The sequence below is a fragment of the Cydia pomonella genome, chromosome 11, assembly GCF_033807575.1.
Source record: "Cydia pomonella isolate Wapato2018A chromosome 11, ilCydPomo1, whole genome shotgun sequence".
Classification (NCBI taxonomy): domain Eukaryota; kingdom Metazoa; phylum Arthropoda; class Insecta; order Lepidoptera; family Tortricidae; genus Cydia; species Cydia pomonella.
In genome coordinates, this window is record NC_084713.1 from 2,015,385 (window position 1) to 2,038,382 (window position 22,998).

The 22,998-nt window shown below is 35.7% G+C and overlaps 1 protein-coding gene across 4 annotated transcripts in view; it reads left to right on the forward strand.

Annotated features, from left to right (window-relative positions):
• Positions 1-22,998, forward strand: part of LOC133522611 (syntaxin-binding protein 5) — a 458,488-nt gene that overhangs the window by 333,270 nt on the left and 102,220 nt on the right. For all 4 annotated transcript variants that reach the window (XM_061857976.1, XM_061857977.1, XM_061857978.1 and 1 more), the window contains exon 3: positions 13,565-13,747. In XM_061857976.1, coding sequence (XP_061713960.1) covers positions 13,565-13,747 — 183 coding nt within the window. The remainder of the gene's footprint in view (positions 1-13,564; positions 13,748-22,998) is intronic.

Consider the following 22,998-nt stretch of genomic DNA (forward strand, 5'->3'; position numbering starts at 1 on the left):
GGAAACTGTAGGTTTAATTTTACCATATATTTCTATTTAACTGTAAATGTATACAACCGATTGTTTCTTAATAAACCATAAATTAATAAAAATATCAAGATTCTTAAAGTTGTCCTACATATATGTAGTTGCGTTTTCTACCTACTTATTTAAACCTCTTAAATCATATAAGACAGCGCCTCCGGCAACCGCACGATGTGCCAGCCGTGCAATCACACACAAACGAGATTGTTCACCGCAATCCTGATAGGATGCATGCAATAGAAACGGGGAAGCGTCGAGATATCCGTACCCTGCGGACGTCTTCAGTTCTGATTCAGTGCTGAGTCGGGATTTAACGCTGGTTATAGAACGGTCAGCGAAAACGCTGTAGGTTGGGAACAGCAAACGTTTTCGACGCTGGTACACTGCGAGAATTTAATGCTGCGTTATATCCCAGCTTACACAACCACCTTGAGTGAAACTCATTGTAACGTCTTTTTTTATTTTTAATAAAGGAAATTGTGAATAACGAATGAGTAGTTTCTATAAACAGGGAAAGTTCCAAATAAAACTATATGTTTTACTGAATTCAAGACGCCTCCTTAAGCAAGGATAAAATCATAGTATGTATTAATTTTACAGTACATATGGTGCTACTTTTCCGCACTCGTGCGTAAATTACCACATTATGTAACTATGTCGAAAATTTAAAGCGTCATATGTACTGTAAAACGTTGTACGATACATGTGCGAATAGGTAATACGCAACTCGTGTCGATTTAAAACACTCCCTTCAGTCGTGTTTTAATTTATCGCCAATCGTTACGAATTTCCTATTTTTCGCACTTGTATCGTAAATAACTATTAAACTCTTTTGAAATTCTGTCTCGCACTAGACTCTACCCAGCTTAATCCCAGTGCAAGCTCACTTGATATTTCTTTAAAATTTTCTAGATTTTTATGCTTTGGCATTTCCGAGAGTTATCCCGAAGAAATTGGGATTTTATGGAATACTAAAACTTGTAATAAAAATATATTGTTCTTACTCAGAGTAAATCAATATACTTTAATGCACCAATATTCAAGAAAAATGTTAAGATTAAAATCCTGACCAATATATAAGTAGAAAAGGAAAACGACTTGATAAAAATTGATTCCGGAGGATGTTTTGATTAACAGACCAATTCGAGTTTTAGTTATTCGATATGTTTCTGTTATTTGACTGTCAGTGTCAAAAGTGACAATTCTTTAACCAAAAACGTCTCTTTTGACACGAACTGAGATCCGTATCATATCGGAAACAAATCGAATAACTAAATCTCTAATTGGCCTATTAGACATTACAAGAAAGCATTCCACGGGCTGTCCCTTACAAACGCATTTAAAGCTGACGATTATTTTTCTGTATATTTTTGGCCATATGTCACAGAAAAAAAACTCTTATACCTGCAAATCTGCTGATATTACGTGCTAGTTACGCTAAGAAACAACAATAGACAATTTCATAGAATGCTCCGATTTGCCCTATTTTACAACACATTTAATTTTAAACGTAGTAGGTAACTAAATTCATTACCAATTCAGTCCCATGCCGCAGTTCCTCAGCATGCAGCAATTACTTACCTGTGTTAGTTTGAGACCGCTGTATACATACAAACAAACAAACAAACACCGACGTACCTAGTTTGCATCTCCGTGTTTGAATTTCCCGGGACTGGGTCTGAAATTCGGGACGGATTGCGTTTCTATATCGAATATTCGGGGTGTAATGCTTTTGACAGCCGCGAGCGAGCGGTGACGGTATTTGATATTGACGAACTTAACGGAATTTGCAATTTATTTTAAGCACATACTAGAAAATGAATCGAGATAAGGGAGGAGGCAAGACTTGATCTGGCCTATTCGAATTTGACGATCTCATTTTGATATAGCTCGCAGTGAAACTCACTTGAAGTCAATACATAATTCGGTCTAAACCCGTGTAGTAAAACGTCGTTTACCTTGTTTTCATATACCAGCCCGAGTAGCAAACATGCCGATCGTTAACGCTGCGTAGCGTAGCGTGGTCGTCTCTCTCTATCACTCTTCTATACTAGTGCGACAGTGACAGGTCCGTTTCGTTCAATACGGAGCGTCAACGATTGGCATGTTGGCTACGCAAGCAGATACCAAATTTACAGTTTTTTTTTAGTCTACTTTAGAATCCCAGTGCTGGGCAAAGGCCTCCCCTTGTTTCCTACACTCGACCCTGTCATTGGTATATTCCCATTTTGGATAGAATGCGTCGCAAGTCGTCCCGCGATCTCCTTTTACAGTTATTTAGGTTACTTTATTTACTACCATCTTGTATTTGTAGCTATTTTGTACTAAAATGAAAATCGCACTGTCATTTCAGCACGTAAAATATCTAATAATCCTTAACTGCATCTGATCAGAAACATCCACTCTTAACATATCAACTAACTGAATTGCCAGCACGTTGCAGAGCTGATACTGATCAAACCCAAGCGAACGCCAATCCTCTCGGCACCTCTGATAACGCCACGTCGCGCCAATTGACGCCAACTTGCGCCAACCCACGCCACGCCAGCTTATCAGCTGCAATGTTCGATTGGCGACAGTTTGCGCCATCCGATAGCGACAATTTGCTTTCCGCGTGACTTTTTAGATATCAGACGGGAATTTAACGTTGAATTGATATCGCGGGACGTTTTTAACTTTCAACCTATGTTAAAGTTTTGTGGATTTGTGCAAGTACAATCCTATATAACGCTTACTATTTTATGGAAAGTAATAAAATACGCTGAACAGTACATCTCAATAAAGACAAACTATACAGTTTATACCTACAGCATGATATGTCGACTTAGAAAAGTTCTGGCAAATTTTGATGTTCTACAATTCTACATAATCTACATAGTCAAGACTCCAGAGCCCGGTTATAGTTTAATTTTTATCATACCCAGACCGCATTTTGAAAGACCACATGGTAAATTGCAGATACATACTACGGCTCCATTAACCTATTGCGCACATCTATTTATCGGTATAGTTAGTTCGAACGTGTACTTTATTGCACTGTAACAAGGTGAACAATTGAATAAATTTACTAATGACTAACTAAAACTAACTATGTCATGATTTATTTATGTTTACATTTAAGATAGCAGTTAAATAATAATTATACCGTGACAACATTATTATGTTACCCCGATTAATACAGGGGTAGTTGGAAAAATAACATTATACTGAACACGATTTAACATTATGTCAAAACACGGTAGTTTTAGCAGGTGGTGGGGACACGGTAAATGTTGGACAGGCTCGTTCACTTGGGTTGAGGCTGTCAAAGAGGAAGCATCGTAATGAACTGGTTAGGTCAGAGTACCTGCAAGTATCCCGATTGCTGTAGTAGTAATAGTTTAGGGTAACCATGCAATAAGAAACACAATAAATCAGAAGTGTTAACGTACCACTAACCCACATTGGGATTTTGAGATTTATTTTGATTCCTAAGTTTTATGAAACGTAAGTTATAGAAATAAAAAGTATTTTATTTCATGAGTTTAGGACGATTTACATGCTTCAGATATATGTTTTTGGCGCCTGCTTGTAAGTAACTATTATATGTATTAGCAATTTAAAAAAATGCATGATGAAGTTGCAGGTAGCTTTAAAACTCGTGAGTAAAAATAGTCATTAAGAAGTATATCTTACCACTTCTTTGCAAGCAACTGAAAACAATAAATTGGCTGGTAGTTTATTGTGATAGATAATGAATTTATGATAATTTAGACAGATAATATTAAATGATTGTTGTAAATCATATGATGGCCCAAGAAAGTTAATTAAATATATATTATGATAATAAAAGTTCCTTTAAGACATCAGTATATGAGGCATCATGACCAGAAATAAATTAGTTTTGTCATTTTTACACATGGAGTAGGTTATGCTTTCCTATATATTTTTTTTCTTTGATAAGAATTTTTAAAAGCATTTATGTATTTCATTGTTGTACACGTCATGATTTATGTTCAATGCAGCAGTTTTAGTTAAATCTATACGAAATCAGTGAATTGGTAGTAGTAAAATAGAATACCTCGTTGGACAGCACTAAAATGCGAAATAATAAGTACCTATTTATAGACATATTTTTGTCGAAATAAATACCTACGTTTAATGGTGGCAGTGACAGTGTTATACAGGTGACAGTGTTACACATGTTATCTGTAAATTTTACTCCAATTTAGCTAAAATTGTATGAGACTCATAGTTTATTTATGCTAATGAAAGCCTTACAGTTGAAAGCGGGCTAGCATAAAAATATAAGTAAATACAGATACTTATTTAAAGTAAGCTAGTGTACAACAACGTAAACAAGCGTTTTGTGTAGTATATACTTATGTAGTTTTAATAACATGAGTAATATTAAGAGGGTAATATTAAGAGTTTGGACGTGAAAGATGAGATAAATAGAATAGCAGATTCATAATGTGAGCGTACATTATGGTAAATTTACATGAGCGAATGTAAATTAGATGATAGTACTTCATAATGTGAGCGTACATTATGGTAAATTTACATGAGCGTATGTAAATTAGATGATAGTACTTCATAATGTGAGCGTACATTATGGTAAATTTACATGAGCGTATGTAAATTAGATGATAGTACTTCATAATGTGAGCGTACATTATGGTAAATTTACATGAGCGTATGTACATTAGATGATAGTACTTCATAATGTGAGCGTACATTATGGTAAATTTACATGAGCGTATGTAAATTAGATGATGATAGTTTTTCATAATGTGAGCGTACATTATGTAAATTTACTTGAGTGTAAGTAAATTAGAAGATGATAGTTTGACATAACGTTCTGACGTTGCATTATCTTATACATTTGAACGAGCAATTCTTGTATATATATATAGTTTTCTGTGGTCTCGGAAACGTCTCTGGCGATTTCGCTGAAATTTGGTATATGGGGGTTTTTGGGGGTGTACAGTCGGTCTAGATTAGTCTTGTGTTTGGGAAGGCGCGTGTTTTCGAGTTTTCATGCGTTTTTCTTTCGACGCAGAATGTGGTCGCTGATTTCGTGTTACTGGCCACTGTCCGTCTGGTCCGGCGGGTTGGGACGCGGACGGCTAGAAACGAGTGTTACGGGTTCGAATCTCGCCCGTTGACTAACCTTTTTTTTTTTTTATATGTTCAAGTTTATATATAATTTTTAATTTTTATTGTTTTGGACAGGTTTGGTTTGGTAAAAAAATGAGCTATGTAATAAGAGAAATTGGCAATAGATGGCGTTACTCTGTGACAAGTGCTGTAAGGTTGAATTCGATTGTAAATAATAATAATTGTCAGTTCACATTTTACTTTTTAAGTTTATGTAGATTATCACCTATTATACGCCACCATATTGCAATGGATAGTTGTAGCCGAGCGGAGCTCGGTCGCCCAGGTACTAGTAATTTTAAATGAGCGTATCTAAGAGATCTTAATGAAACATAAAGAGATTTGTTATGGGCTAGAAGCCTGAAATAGACAATCCTTTTTTTTTATTTTATTAATGAGATAATTTAATTGGGTTAAATGACACTATACTTATGTATAATGTGACAATGGATTTTGACAGTGTGTAAATTTAAATGCATTGATTCTAAATCACTTATTTAGTATTAAACGACAATATAGAACTTGGAAAGAAGTTATGATAATTAAACTCATGCAGAGTCTGTGTAAAATTGCTGGTCAATCATATGGTCTACTAGTATGATTTAAAGTTACGCAGGTACACGATATATAATAACAATGTGAGAGAGCATTATGGTAGCTTAACATAAGCGAAGGTAACTTAAGAGAAGTTAACTCAAGTTTTTGTATGACAATAATAAATAATATATTTATTAGCATGAGAGCGAGTATTGAGAGTTTGTTGTATACAGAACTATTCAGTGTCAGTGCCAGATGATAGTTTTGTTAAAGACAACAAAGAGCGAAAGACATATAATTTATAACGAATTTGTTTGTTTCACTGATGAAAATATTTTATCACGTCAGCAGCTCGAACAAGGGTAATTTGCTGCTTAAAAACAGTGAGCAAAATCACATTTTGCTCACCGAGTGAGACAAAATAACATTCAAGTGACCTTTAGAGTCGAATGTCATTTCAACGAGCGGGGCCTAATACAAGTTCGGAATATTTGAACAAAAAAAGTGCATACGTAATTCAACGGTATATTGACGGTTTATAATAGACCCCCGAAATAAGTCAGACCGCATCGTTCCAAAACACCCTACGAGTCTTCATTCGTAATAATTAATTAATGAAATAAAAGTTTAAAATTTAATAAAAACACCATATTTTACGTATTTTATTAAACAATCAAAACAAGCACTCAAAGAAATATCAAACTTTGCTTTCTTGTTGTACAAATAACTATTGTTCAATCAAGTTATTTAACTTTTGTTGGACGTGAGAGTGCGTCTAAAATTTGATTATCGATTGACGTGAGCATGCGTCATGGATATAGGAAATTTTTTGACGTGAGAGTTCGTCTGAAATATGATTTGTGCTTGACGTGAGTGTGCGTCAAGGAAGTTGAAAATTATTTGACGAGAGAGTGCGTCTTAAATTTGATTTTTATTTGATGTGAGCGTGCGTTTTAAATTTGATTTTTTTTTATCGTGAGAGCACGTCAAGGAAATTGTTTTTTATTTGACATGAGCATACGTCAAGGTAGTTAGAAGTTATTTGACGTGAGAGTACATCTGAAATTTGATTTTTGTGTGAAGTGAGCGTGCGTCAAGGAAAGTAAACATTAAAGTACGTGAGAGTACATCTTAATATTTTATTTTTGTTTGACGTGAAGGTTCGTCACGGATGTTGAGAATTAGATGAAATTGTTTGTTTTTTGACGGAAGTGTACACATTGAAATTGCGAATTATAAAATGCGAATGTGCGAATGGTGAATTCTGTATGACTAGTTGCTAAAGATTTGACTATGGTGGTCGCGAGAACGCGACGGATGTTTTTTTTAGTCCAAATAAGATGACTAATCTTTTCTTTGATTGTTCATAAATTATATTCTAACGTGACATTGCAAGTAATATTTACAGTATTTAGTACGATGACGAGAATGCAACTGGTTATTGATGGAATGATAATAAAAAAAAGTAATTTGTAGCTTATATTGATTTTTAATTCCAACAAGCATACGCCTCAAATTTTGGAGAGATGAATCAAACGAAGGATGAATTAGTGAAATTACACTCTTATGAAGATAAGAATTATAGATTTTTATCGACGCTGGCAGTTTAACGACTGTCGTGTGTGGAGATATACTTACGCGATTTTTTTAAGATATAGAATTTACAGTGGCCTTGTGAGAAGAGAATATAAAGTATAAGTGGGTAAAATGTAAGACAGCGTCTTGATTACAAGTTAGATCGAAATTAAGTTTGATCTCCGTTAAATTCTATAATACAGAGTATCAAATATTTTATTTTATGAAATGAAGTAAAAAAAAAAACAGTATAACAAAACCTAATGGTTTACATCTACCTAATGATAGATGGTAAAATGAAAAGAGAGATAAGTTATACATAGAAAACATATTGTATGTGTGTGAGCATTGTCCGATTGAAATGGTTAATACTATTAATAGATGCTAAAATGAAAAGAGAGAAAAGTTGTACATAGAGAACAGATACTGTATGTCTGTGACTATTGTTCGATTGAAATGTGTGTTACAATTAATATTTTTTACAAAAAAAAAATTGTTAGAATTTGGGGAAGTTTTCTCTTTTTCTAGGAAAAAAACAGTTGTTTGAATTTCGGGTGTTGAGCCAGATGAAGAACGTAATTGAACATGAATGCGTTTAATGCTTGAGCATTGATTAAGGCTCTTGAGTTTGATATAGTGATCCAAAACTGAACTGCAGAAATTTAAACCGTCGTGAGTAATGATACAGTAGCAAGTACGTAAAGTGACTGAGTTCTAACACAGATCGAGGTTTTCTTTCTTTCTTTCGAGTAAAGAGATTTGCCTTTAAGTAGGAAATTGAAAAGTATCGAGGTACTTAGGTAGGTAAGCAGAAGCCGGTATACTAGAGAAAAAGATATTGAAAGTTTATACGAGATTGATAAATATAACAGAAATTAATTGTCATTTGACGGGATAAAGAGACTTATAATGGATAGACCAGAGCAGTGTGAGTAATCTTTTTGAGAGGTGGACAAAATGCATAGTTAAAATAGAATAGAAATATTTTATTGACAAACTGTGTACAGGTGATGTCATTACAGACTAAAGTATCAAGTTACCCAGTTTGAACATGAAATTAACTACAAGCTAGTAGTATTTTCATAAATGAATTCTGGGTTTTCTTAATGCAACCAATAATTAAGACACGAAACAGTATTGCAAAAGTTTGCTGTAGTTTGTTAGCTTACTTATAGTAGAACAATTCGTGATCTCTTGTGAGTCGATAGTGAAATGAGAAACAGAAACGTAAATAATGACCCAAACAGTTAAAAAAAAAGAGAGGCGACAAGATAGAGGTATAATAGAAGATTTGAAAATATGATGCCTGAAAAAATTTACCGCATATGTTCGAACAATAGGATAACTAATAAATAAGTGTTGAACGTAGTAAAAGAAAGGAATTATTAAAATTATTGAAAAAAGACAAAAACAATAGAGCAGAGAGATTGGGTATGTTATAACATACAGCTGTTTCTTTATAATTGATATCGAGAGGAATATGGAACAAAATAGGAGTATAGAAAGATGATTGTATCCTATCAAATACTTAAAAGACATGACACGATTGACTGATTCGAGTTAGCTGATGATCAGGAGTTTATCAAATGAAGTGGATGCTAATAAACCTATCCATGTTTAGTTGAGCTTTTGTAAATATTATAGTATACACGTCGCTTTATCGATGTAAAAATAAACTTTTGTTCAATTTAATCCACTCAGAACAACATAGTTGACTAAATGACTACTTATACGCAGTCTTGAGGAAAGATACATGTGTTAGAGTTGTAGCTCCTTTTTAGTATCCAACAAGCTAAATATGATAGTATTAAAAATAGTAAAATGAAATTGTGATAACATTTGACATCTTATATTGGCTATGGATGTTTAGTGTTTTTGACTGAATTTTTGAGTTGCAAACTCTTGTGACAGCGAGTTCGTGAAATTGATTAAACTTTTGGGATAATTAACTCGATGTTGTTGATGATCAGTATTAGAAGAAATATCTTTATATATATATGTGAAATTTTAAATAATTGTTAATTATTTTCATGTTTCGATAGATTAGACGATATTCATATTGCATTTTGAGATATTGTACAGACATTAGACAATAGAGACATTGTTGTATGAGTATATTTTATGCACACGAAGTTCTAACTATCATAATTTTGAAGTAACTTTAATTATTATTCGAATAAAAAGGTGTTAAATGTATAGAAATGCATTAAATAAGAGATCAGAGGTAATTATCATGGATTAAACGAGATATTCCGTTAAATAAAACTAATTATTATTAATAAAACTAATGAATGCAGATGGACGCATAATGTTGAAGTGATAAGTGCTAACAAATAAACAGTAACAGGATAGTGCCTATATAAGCATATGTATACCTACCTATGGAGATTACCAAAATACCAAATGTTATAGTATAATAAATATGTTTTACTGTACGACTTAAATATAGAACAAATATAGTATAGAGTAGACTTCAGACAGTACAAGAGTATCTCAGGTAAACAGATTTTGAGTAGTCGAGATTGTAAAGTAAACAACAGATCGGACATATTGCAAACGATTTGTTGTATCCATGGGATTTGTGACAAAGGCTAACAAGTGAAAAAAAGTAGGCACTTGAGTGTAGATGATGATAATTGCCCTAAATATAGATTACGTAGGGAAACAGGGAAGATAAAGGAACAATTATTCAGAAAGATCAATAGAGAGACGAATCTTTTGTTTGCAGATTGAATGGTGATTATCTAGAATTGGTTGGAAGTTATATTTACATAACTAACGTTTGAAACTTAGCAAACGCGGTGTTCAGTTCGAACGATTCAATATAATTTGTACTTGTAGTACCTATGGGAGTATGCGTTGTAACAGCATCAATTAGTAGCGATGTTAAAGTTAGATAATTACGACGGGACAGATAAGATAATTGAGTTGAACGCAAATGTACATGGTCATATTTCGCAAGTTGAAAGTATAAAAATATGATACAGATATCCAGAAAACGTTTTAAACTGCTACGTGGTTCCTGAAATTCAAAAGTGGAAGTAGTAAAAAACGATGTATAATTTATAAAAAAAAAACGAATGAAAAAGAGATGTGTGAGAAAAGAGTGCATAGACGATAGAGATTTGACGTATCTGTAGAGTTATTAGTAGCGTTACAAGGTAAATACGCAATAAATTGTATGTAATAAGCTTAATGAGGATAGTTAGTTAATATAGTATTTACCTGACGATAATAACAAGTAACGCCCAAATAAGCTATAGATATAGGTTTGACAGAACAGTTATTTATTTAATCTTTATTGCACAAAAGAAAACCTTATTTATTAAAAGGCGGACTTAATGCCATGAGGCACATTTGGGGTTATTGTCCTTTTAGTAAAGATATATCTGTTATGGTTTGCTAATTATCATAATTTATATTGTTTACAAAAGTAATACAAGATATTGGAAGAAAAAAAAAGCTCGTAGAGGTTTAAGGCAAGATAATATTAATAAAAATGTGAACTTCGATCAATGACATGAACAATATATTATGGCATAGATGTAGTCCTAGAAAAAAATATATATATAAAGAAAAAAATGGATTTTATTGGATATGACAATAATTTGATTTGGTAGTTTCAATCATTGTTTAAATTAAATGAACTTGAGTTTTTAGTATTGACACTTGTCATTTTACATTGATGTCAAAGGCGTATCTAGCAGTGCTTTAGTCACCTTAAAAGCAGTATACGGGAATCTTATGTTAATGTATAAATACAACCAATTATTGAAACTGAAACTTTTGCAAAATGTTTGGCATCCTTTGAAATTTCAAGACACAAAATTTAATTACCTCAAGGACACTTTAGTATCACCCCTAGCAGAGTTGTATAATAGCCTCTGAAAGCGATGTTATTCAAGGTGGCATTTGAATAAAGAAATTGTCGTGTGTTATTGTCATACGAACACCCATTATGAAATGAGTAGTATTATTAACAATCAGAGCAACCTTTTAAATAAAAAAGTACAAAAACTTGAACATTGTTATAGGTATTGTTACCTATAACAATCCAATTATACCTTTAGACACTTCACGTGCAGATATGGATCCAGAGACATAATATTGTAAATGTGTAAAATTTCAACTGAACTTAATAGTTTTGAGCTGAACACAGGACTAATGACTATAAAGATTGTCACGTCGACTTCAGAGTTAAAGCCATTTAGGGGTTAAATATTATCTCTAACCTGTTGCTACGTTACGTAACGATTAATACATGAATGGAGTAAGATGAAGTCTACATTAACGCAATGTAGTATAATACAATATTGGGTCAAGAAAGGTTTGATTGTTAAATGTAGAACTGAAACAGATAGTGCTGAAGTCGAACCACTTTTGCCTGTAAAACAACGGGTATTGAATTAAATCAAAGACCAGTTTTAACGGACAGAAGTAATGTTTGGTTTTTTGAGAAAACAAAACAAACTTTATACATAATAAAAACTGAGCTTTGTCTGTTTTTTTTTTTTTTTTAGTTATACGAAATTAACAACAGGTATTAAGATTTTTCATTAACGTAGCAAAATGCTAATGTCACGGCATAGTAGTAAGTTATATGAACAAGGGGAAACAAAAGACCGAATGTCATGATATTATTTTCATGTATCTCATTATAATTTTATTTAACACATTTCCTGATTATGTAAATGTATCAATTGTGATAAGTTAAGTTTCAATTTACTTCATTAGAAACTGTTTTGACGCTTTAAATAATTTTTCACGGTTGGTGTAAGATTTAAATCGATCTAGCTTTTAGTGAGAAGGTTCGTGCGCCGGAGTCATGCACGAAGTTGGATGGCCGAATGTCATGATTTATTTATGTTTACATTTAAGATAGCAGTTAAATAATAATTATACCGTGACAACATTATTATGTTACCCCGATTAATACAGGGGTAGTTGGAAAAATAACATTATACTGAACACGATTTAACATTATGTCAAAACACGGTAGTTTTAGCAGGTGGTGGGGACACGGTAAATGTTGGACAGGCTCGTTCACTTGGGTTGAGGCTGTCAAAGAGGAAGCATCGTAATGAACTGGTTAGGTCAGAGTACCTGCAAGTATCCCGATTGCTGTAGTAGTAATAGTTTAGGGTAACCATGCAATAAGAAACACAATAACTAACTAACTGCTTTGGAACAGCGATCCAAAAAGAATCTTGGCCTCCGAAACAAGAGAACGCCACCTGTCCCTATCCAGCGCGGTTTCCTGCAAATTATTTCTTTACGACGCACCCAAATACAAAAACTGTTTTGCTAAAGTTAACTCAAGTTAACATTTAGCGTATCGCCGTTCGCCGTATTGGTTTACACAGCCTTCCTTCTACGTCAGCCACTAGTTGCATTACCTTAATGGAACTCCGTTTGCTACTATACTTCTCCGACGAAAAGGGCATATAAACCATTCTTGCTACACCACATACGTCTTGTTCAAACTGGAGCAGCCTGCCGCGGGAACTGTAGCGCTAACTTCAGCAAGCGCCTAACCAATTATTCCTTTTTATGAAATAAGAACCTTATCTGTTTGATCCTTAGGCTGGTTTTAGAACAATGCGATCGTGAGAGATAGAAGATTCTTTGCGGGAGCAGTAGAAATGGAACGGCACGTGCAAACAGCTCCGTATTGTTCGCTTACAAATGTGATTGAATTCTGCCTCAATGTTGACTGTTTGTTTTCTGTTGAATTTGCGTTTTTAGATATGAGTATTTATCTAACGATTATTTAAAGGCGCTCTTAGTACCTATGCATATTTCTTTAAGTAAACTCCTCTCGTTTTAGGTTTTAGTATGGATTTTTGGATTGGACCCTGAAAATGTAATTTGAAAAAATATATTATATTATATGTTACATTTATCTATAAGATTTTTACATATAGGACGCCTCGAATATCGACTTAAGTCGTCTCAAGTAGTCATAACTATAGCTCCAATAAACGCTTTTAAGTTTTATGTCAATGTAACTTCATACTTTCAGTTTTATTATGATTAAAATATGACGCTTGGCTTTTATTGTCTTTTGTCAAATTGTACATTAAGTATATCTCTCTTTATTGTATTTCCCTGTTCTATGCTGCTAATAAAATATTCCTCCAATTTTGCTTGCAATCTCAAGGTCTTTGTATTATTCTTAACATGATATTATCGCACCGAAATCATGCGATTTTGTGCTAATATTAATTTTTGTGTGTATTGATGTGTTACTAATACAACAAATCAAAAAATTCCTGAACCGTCCCCTCAGTCTAGGCGGCCCCGGAGTGGACGCGCACGCTCGGCACGAAGCCGGCGAGGCCGTAGTCCGGGCCCAGTTCCTCGTCAACGAGGGCGCTCTGGTTACAGCTACGGCCGACGACCAACTGCACCTGTGGACCTTCAGACAGAAAAGCCCGCAGCGAGTACAGAGCCTCAAGTTTCAGAGAGAGAGGTAAGATATAATATTTCTAGGCCCCAGAGTCTACCACGAGGCCGGCGAGGCCATGGTCCGCCTGTTGTTACTCGTTAACTTACCTAACTACCTTGTGTGGTGAATAAAAATCTTCTTGAAATGATTTAATCGATATCCTTCGGGCCAATTGAAATGCAAAATATATATATTTAGGTACTCGAAACTTTTTTTTATTTATGGCAAACTGGAAACGTAGGGAATAAAAAGTGATGACAGAAAAATACAATTCTCCTAAAATTCAATGCGCAACGTGTCTTTGATATCCTTTTCAAAAATGGTTGTACGAGAAAATATATCCAATGAATAAGTGCTCCTCAGTTTGATGACAATATTGGAAACTCATAAAATGTGTCCTATTATGTACACGTGTAAGGGATGTCACATTGGAGCCTTTTTTTATTTATCTAAGTAAAATACGAATACCATTTTTTTTTATTCTGGGCATAGAGAAACAAGGAACACCACATAGTACTCATAGTGTTGTGTTCCTGCCGGTGAGTAAGGTTGCCAGAGCTCAACGAGGGGGGTGGGGTTAGGGTCGGCAACGCGCATGTAACTCCTCTGGAGTTGCAGGTGTACATAGGCTACGGAGACTGCTTACCATCAGGCAGGCCGTATGCTTGTTTGCCACCGACGTAGTATATAAAAAAAAAAGGAAGCAGGAAGCAATAGTGGCCTAGCGGTAAAAGCTAGTTGAACTTCAAGCGTCTAATGGTAAGGCAGTCGTGTCTGAAATACTTCCGGTATCTAGAGGTGTGCCGCAAGGCTCTATTTTAGGCCCAATACTATTTATATTATACAGCTGTGACATAACACATGCAATGTAACTACCATATTTATGTTGACGACTTTCACAGCTGTACGTTCCGTGTAGTTTGAGTAATATAGACTCAGCAATTAGCAAGTTAAACGGTGATCTCGAGCACATTGCTGGATGGTCACAAGCAAAAGCACTTGCACTAAACCCTTTAAAGTCTAAAGTGATGTTACTGGATACAAAAAAGCAAATAGAAAAGCTTTCTGAAAGTTATTTCGAAGTGCACATAAGAGGTAGTCTTCTTGAACGTGTTGAAGAGACTAGGAACCTGGGGCTTCTTATGGACGGCGAATTAAGGTTACTACATTATAAAATAAGATACTTCCTCAGCGTTGAGCTTAGAGTGAGGTTATGCGATGCAATTGTTCTCTCACATAATGAAAATTGTGATACAGTATACGGGCCCCGCCTCCTGTCGCGTACTCAGAGATTAATACAAAGAGTGTAAAATGCCTGTGCACGGTTTCTTTTCGATATCCCTCCACGCTCGCCCGTAACGCCATATCTAAATAATAACTGTATTCTGAAGATGTCCACGCGTCAAAAGGTCCATTTAGCGTCGCTTATGTTTGGCATTGTATACCACCAGATGCCTTCGTACCTTTACAATAAGCTAACCTGGGCTCATAACTCCAGATCCTCGGAGGTTAGGCCATCTAGATACCTACAACTTGTCTGCCCCCGTCACCACTGAGCGGCCTTTCGTGGTTGTTTCCATTACGCTGCTATGAAGATTTGCCCTGCTTCCACCAGTCCGTTTGCTGAAGTCGTTAAGTGGCTTTAAATGTGGTTAAAGAATTTTTTATTGATCTCAAAAGAAATATACATTTCACTTAATGAGATACATACATGCACTAATGAATTCTATGCTAATTTGTTAGTTTGCGCCCGTGAGCGACAATTTGGTTGTATTTACAAATTTACAAAATTAATTTTATTACTCTAAGTATATTTAAGTCTTAAGTTAGGTAACAATAACATAATAATAACAATTGTGTTAAGTGGCAGTATAGTGGGTAGAAGTAAGTTTAAATACGCACCGCCGCACAACTGCACTAAGTAGTGGTCAGCGGTAACTGGCCAGGGCCGCATTTAGGTTTGGATTATAGGGATGTTATTTACAATATAAGTTTTTAGATTCGTTTTAAAAATGCTCATTGTGTTAGATTCTTTTACATGTTTTGGTATCTTATTATATATCCGTGCCCCTTCAAATTTTATATTTTTGGTGCCAAAATTTTTTGTGCGGGGAAACTGTACCACTAGATGGTCCGCGTTGCGCAGTCTACACCGTCCTTTTTCTCTGTTAGTGAAAAAAAACTGTTTCACAGTGTATCTGTTTTTTAATTATCTTTCTTATTAACATACATGTATTAAAGTTATATATTTGGTTAAGAGATAGGATCTTAGTTTCTGTATATACTTTTTTAGTAGGTGTAAGGAAATCGTAGTGGAAAAGTACCTTCGTAGTGTAAATCGGAATATCTTGCACACTTGTTTCAAATTCAAGTACAAGCGTCCTAGTAATATGTCCATAACTCACACACTTTTACGTTTGCACGGCAAATTAATGTAACTTTGTAGCGGTTCATAGTTGATATTGTAATGTTTTTTTTCTGGTTTTTAATTTTGTATGTTTAGTTTTTTATATCAATGTTTATGTTTGAATGTAAATTTCTTTGTGTATCGTTGGCGTACGTGTCGCCATTAACTCTAGGCTAAGTCAGGTCCCCACAGTAAACCAGCGTCACGGATTCCCGCGGCATTATGCTGAGTGGGGATCCTAATATTTTAGCGTCCAAATGTTTTTCTTTATGTTTGCATGCCTTCTTTTCTATGAACTATGTTGTGGCGTTAAACAGATGTATTTTCTTTCTTCTTTCTTTCTTTCTTTCAATGAGTTTTTAGGAACTTATGTACGATATATCATTTGATATGTACCAATCGCTTTTCGGTGAAGGAGAACATCGTATGGAAACCGGACTAATCCCAATAAGGCCTAGTCATACCCTCTGACTTGGAAGGTCAGATGGCAGTCGCCTTCGTAAAAACTAGTGCCTACGCTAAATCTTGGGATTAGTTGTCAAGCGGACCCCAGGCTCCCATGAGCCGTGGCAAAATGCCGGGACAACGCGAGGAAGAAGGAGAGAAACAAGGAAGCTTAATGTGCTCACTCCATAAATATATAAAAAACCCATTTATAGTAAGATTAATAAGTTTTGAGTGCGTCCAAAAGAGAGGTATGGGCAATGTGAATGTCATCTCGCCTTGTGTGGTAGGGCACAGCACAGCAGATGTCATTCCAGATCTAGAGCAGAGCCCAACTGGGGAAGTACCTCCACCTTACAGAAAACCGCAGCCAAATAACACTTGACCCTACTCATAGTGTTGTGTTCCTGCCGGTGAGTAAGGTTGCCAGAGCTCAACGAGGGGGGTGGGGTTAGGGTCGGCAACGCGCATGTAACTCCTCTGGAGTTGCAGGTGTACATAGGCTACGGAGACTGCTTACCATCAGGCAGGCCGTATGCTTGTTTGCCACCGACGTAGTATAAAAAAAGTGAGCTTTGCGAAAACTTGTTTATAATAAGATTTAATAAGTATTACTTTAAAGCGTGTTTAAAACTTATTAATATTAAGTTTGATCATACCTTGTAAAGGACTTATTATTTCCTTTATTTCTCTTTCTTCATAGGATGAGGTTTTTTGCAATATGTATAGATTGTAAGTTGATACTAACAAATATGGAGTGTATTAATCGTCTGAGAACACTTTTTTTTTTTAATATAAAAGTAAATTTTTAAAAACACATAAAAAACAATACAAAACACATATAAACACATTGTAAAAAACCTAAGGAGGATTTATTATTATTAAGCAAGGGTAGCTGTCTATGGAGTGAGCCCACTAAGCTTACTTATAGTCTGGCAAACAACTTGTCAGTCAGTAAGGACCAGGAAAACTATACTCATCCCTTTATTTTGGGTGCTAGTACTCGTACTAGCGTAATATAAAGACAATATAAAGACAAGACTTTTTTTCGCCAGGTGGCGCTGTATCCGATCGGTTCGAAATTTAACGGTGTCTTACTAAAATACGATTTTTTTAATATAAATAAGTGCTTATTTAATAGTAAAGGTTGCAAAAGTGATATTTATTATGCAAGGAACTGTCAGTATCGTTATCTAGGAAATAGAACAAGTGTAACCATAGTGCCTACGAGTTAATTAGCCGTCATCACAATGGATTGCTCAAAGTGCAGTTTGCAGGTAAAAACAGAAGAACTATTAAAATGTTCGTCATGCCAATACTGCTTCCACTACTACTGTATTGGCCTAAGCGAACAAGAGTTCAAAAAAATACTGCCAATGAATAAGCCGAAATGGAAATGTAGTGGATGCAAACAGCCCCAAAAAAAACCAGCAAGTCCGGTCGTTATACAAAAACAGTGGGCAGAAACGGACTCCGAGATTAACCTTCCGTCGAATTCAATCGTCAACATTGATGCAAATGCACTACAGCGATATTTTGACGCTAAATTTGCCACCTTGAATGCTAATTTGACATCGCTGCGGGCCCACGTTGATAATAAATTGTCTGAACTCACCTCCACTGTCAATTCATGGGATGGACGTATATGCGCCCTCGAGGCTAATGTTGCCTCGTTCTCCAACGATATTACTGCACTGCGAGCCGAAAATGAACAGCTACGAAACGATGTACACTTTCTTCAAAAACACTGCGAAGACTCGGATCAAAAGTCTCGACTATGTAACGTCGAACTACAAAACGTTCCCGAAAAAAAAACCGAAAACCTACTCCACATCGCCGAAGCACTAGGTAAACTTTTAGGCACAACTATTACACAAAACCAAATAAAGGAGGTGCATCGAGTCCCCCACAATAAGGCGACGGACCGGCCTAAAAACATAATTATACAACTAACCACGCGTCGCCTACGTGATGACATAGTGGCCGCGGCCAGGGTGCGCCGAGGACTGACGGCGGGACATCTGTTCGAAGCGGCCGGCTGCTCAGATGCTTCGTCAGCATCCGAGACAGTGGTGTCGGCAACTCCAATATATGTTAATGAACATTTAACTTTAAAAAATAAAATCTTATATGCTAAAGCCCGCGTCATACGAAAAGATAAAAACTATAAGTGGATTTGGGTAAGGAATGGTACTATACTTATGCGCAAAACTGATGATTCGCGAATCCTTGCAATTAAGAGTGAACTTGACCTAGATCGCTTGTGACGGGTTTGTATACATTCACTTGTAGTTATTAGTATTAAACTGCACGGGTGGCAATATTTGTATAACTATCATGAGATCTTTTTACTACTGTTATACGTCACAATAAAAATAGTTAAAAAACAATTGCTTTGTGTGATAAACTGGCTACCACGATCTGATTCATTGTATATTGGGCTGCGTTACCACAAAGGGACTATATTTGGCTACAACTTGTGTATATATATAATATTATTTGTACTCCCAATATTTAAAATTCTTGTTTATCGAATATATCATTGGATGTCACGATTGATAATAATACTGCCTGCTGGGCTGCCTAGTTACACATTGTCTACACAAATTAATAGTTATAATAATAGTACTCGCAAACAATTAATCCATAGAATAAAACTCGACTATTTTACAGTAGCTCACACATGTATCGACCGGTCGCGCTCGTACCACTGCACACTTACTATCGGATTGTTTTTTTGCATTACATATATTGTGTTATATTTCGTGTAGTGTCGAATAAAAGTGATTTATCATTTTATTACCAAAATTGCGGTGGACTACGATCTAAGCTGGTCGATCTTCGCCTTAATGTACTTAACTCTGCGTACGATATAATAATGTTAACCGAGACATGGCTTCAACCCGGTATACAAGATGCCGAGATATTGGGTAGTGATTACATAATATACCGTCGGGACCGTGACCTTTCAACTAGTCTTAAAAAGGATGGGGGCGGGGTACTCATTGGAGTCAGAAAACCAATACAGGCTACCCGCTATACGGAATGGGAATCTACAGGTGTTGAGGACCTGTTTCTAGTACTACATACTCCTAACTGTAACCTTGTTATCTCCGTCGTTTACATCCCGCCGGCGTCAAGCAAAGATACCTACATTAACCACCTTAAATCTATCGAAAAAATACAGGACTTAACCCCCAACTGCCAAATGTGTATTGCGGGAGACTACAACTTACCTGAACTCACATGGGCTGTGAATCAAGGTCAACTGATCGCTCAAACCACCTCTATTCCTAGTGAGGCCTGCCAACACTTGCTTGATACAATCAACCTACTAGATTTGCACCAATATAACCTACTGACCAATCAAAATATGAGGACATTAGACTTACTACTCTCAAATACAGATTGTAAACTCTCCCCTCCCGATATAATTCTAAGTAATATTGACAGACACCACCCTCCATTCCAATTCAGCATTAATATAGACAATTTTACTCCATTGCCATCAATTGACACCCCAAAATATAATTTTTACAAAGCAAACTACTCTGACATTATAAATGAAATAAATAAGATCGACTGGTCACATGAACTAAATCCATTGCATACAAATGAGGCTGTTTTAAAATTTTATAATATTATCTATAAAATAATTGATGACAATGTTCCCTTATGCAAAAAAAAAAACACAACCTACCCTAAATGGTTTTCGCATGCTCTTATAAAAACGTTAAAAAGGAAAGAAAAGGTATGGCTAAAATGGAAAACATATAAGTCACTTAGGGATTATAGCGAATACTCACTGCTACGCTCACGATGCAAGTCACTAATATCAAACTGCTTTCGCAAGTACACGGATAATACCGAGAGCGCAATGAGATCAAACATAAAATCATTTTGGGCGTATATATCCTCGCTGAAAAAAACAAAGTCGAACTACCCCCAGACTATGTTCCTTGACAATGTTTCTGCGAAAACCCCCAAAGACGTAAGTGAACTATTCTCAAAATTCTTCAACTCCGTATTCGAGCCCAAAATCAGCTGCAGTAGACGCGATTTAGACGATTTACCATGCTCACAGTCGGCTACTATTATATCCGATATATTGATAAGTGACGTCGATATCAAACGTAAGCTCCGCCATCTGGACACTAATAAAGGACCTGGTCCGGATAAAATTAGCCCACAATTTTATAAATATACATTACCAGCAATAATAACGCCACTTAAAATATTATTTAATAAGTGCCTTCGAGAGGGAACTTACCCCGAATATTGGAAGCAGTCGCTCGTCACTCCCATCCATAAATCTGGGTCCAAAGCCCAGGTCAACAATTACCGACCGATATCAATACAATCCTGTATATCGAAACTACTTGAGTCACTGATCCACGATGTAATCTACCCGCTTGTCAAAAATAATATTTTACCACAACAGCACGGCTTTATGAAGAATAAGTCCACATCTACTAATTTGTTATTATACTCAAACTATCTATTTTCCTCCATGGATCGACGTACCCAGGTGGATGCGGTATATACGGATTTTCGAAAAGCCTTCGACAAAGTGGATCACCTACTACTTTTGCGTAAACTAGCTTTTAATGGAATCAAAGGCAATCTACTTCGATGGTTTGCTTCCTACCTAGAGAACCGCACCCAAAAAATTGTTATCAATGGTTATGAATCGCAAGCATCCCACGTACCATCTGGGGTAATTCAAGGATCAATCTTGGGACCACTTCTGTACACCTTATTCGTTAATGACATTGGTAATTGTTTTAGGAACTGTAAGTTTGCTATGTTTGCTGACGACCTGAAAATATTTAAAACAGTAAAGAACCAGTATGACTGCACTCTCATTCAGGAGGACTTAGATCGGTTCCATCATTATTGCTTAGAAAATAAACTATACTTGGCGTATGATAAATGCGTTCATATCACATTCACCAAAAATAAAAATATAATACTCTCGAGTTACAATATAGGAGGGGAAATGGTCCAAAGAGTTTCACAAATAAAGGATCTTGGGGTGACATTCGATGAGAAGTTAACATTTGACCAACATATACACAAAATAACATCTAAGGCTTTTCAAATGTTAGGATTCGTTCTTAGATCAGCCAAGCCTCTAAAGAAAAGTTCGTCATATATATTACTTTATAACGCTCTTGTGCGACCTTATCTCGAGTATGCATCAGAGATATGGAACCCGCATTACGCTGTGTACATAGATGCTGTAGAAGCAGTTCAGAAACGCTTCCTTAGAGCCCTCCACTTCAGACTTGAACATGCAAATCTGTCATATATCAAGCTGCTAGAAAGGTATAAGCTAAAGACGTTGGCGAGCAGACGCCACGCCCAAGATGCTACCGTCTTATATAATATATGTACCGGTCAGTATAACTGCCCGGAGCTCCTGGAGGCTATCAGTTTCCGAGCTCCCACCTACAGGACACGGACACTTTGCCTATTCGCGGTCTCGACGGCTGCCACTAACGCTGGGGTACGAGCTCCGCTACGTAGAATTTGTCATAATTACAATAAAAACCTAATCTCGGTTGACATATTTAATAATTATACTCGATCCAACTTTAAGCGCAAAGTGAGCTTGCTCCTATAATGTTAATTTAATTTTAATTACCTGTATTGTAGCTTAATTTCTTTTGTATTGTTTATTGCTGTGATTTAGGCCGAACTCGATAATCCTATTTTTGTGTTTATGTACATACTAGTAGGATATGATAAATATTGTAATAGTTTAGTATTAATATAAGTAAGGATGTCTGTTTTAAGTACCGATTACAACGCTGTCGTAAAATTATTGTCGGAACTCCTAGTGGGAATTGTGTTAGGATGTAGGCTAAATTTATTATTTTAGAATCTTATCCGTATATATTACTGGCCTGTATCTGTTTTTTTCCCCAATAAAGAAAATAAAATAAAATAAAAAATATGATTCTATGTTTGAAATGAGCCAGTCCTGCGGTGATATCATGGTCGCATTTTTATTACTTGTCATGTCATGCGTCACTTTCGCACTTACATGCATGTTAGAACGTGACAGGTATGATGACAAATAATAAAGAGCCGACCATCTTAGCCCTCCTGCGGCGGTATCATGGTTCCATTTTTATCACTTGTCACTATGTCCGTCACTTTCGCGCTTACATATTTGTTAGAACGTGACAGGTATGGTGACAAATGATAAAGAGCCGACCATCTTAGCCCTCCCGGCCACAGTATATTTTTTATGTTTTGGGATAATGCCCGCGGTAAACAAACATTACTACCAATGTTTTATAGAATCACGTAATTACATAATAAATAAGTAATCTGATATTTCATAAAACTTTTTAACAAAAAATATAACCGACTTCAGAAATTACCAAAAGCGCCATACATGTACCTATAACATTTG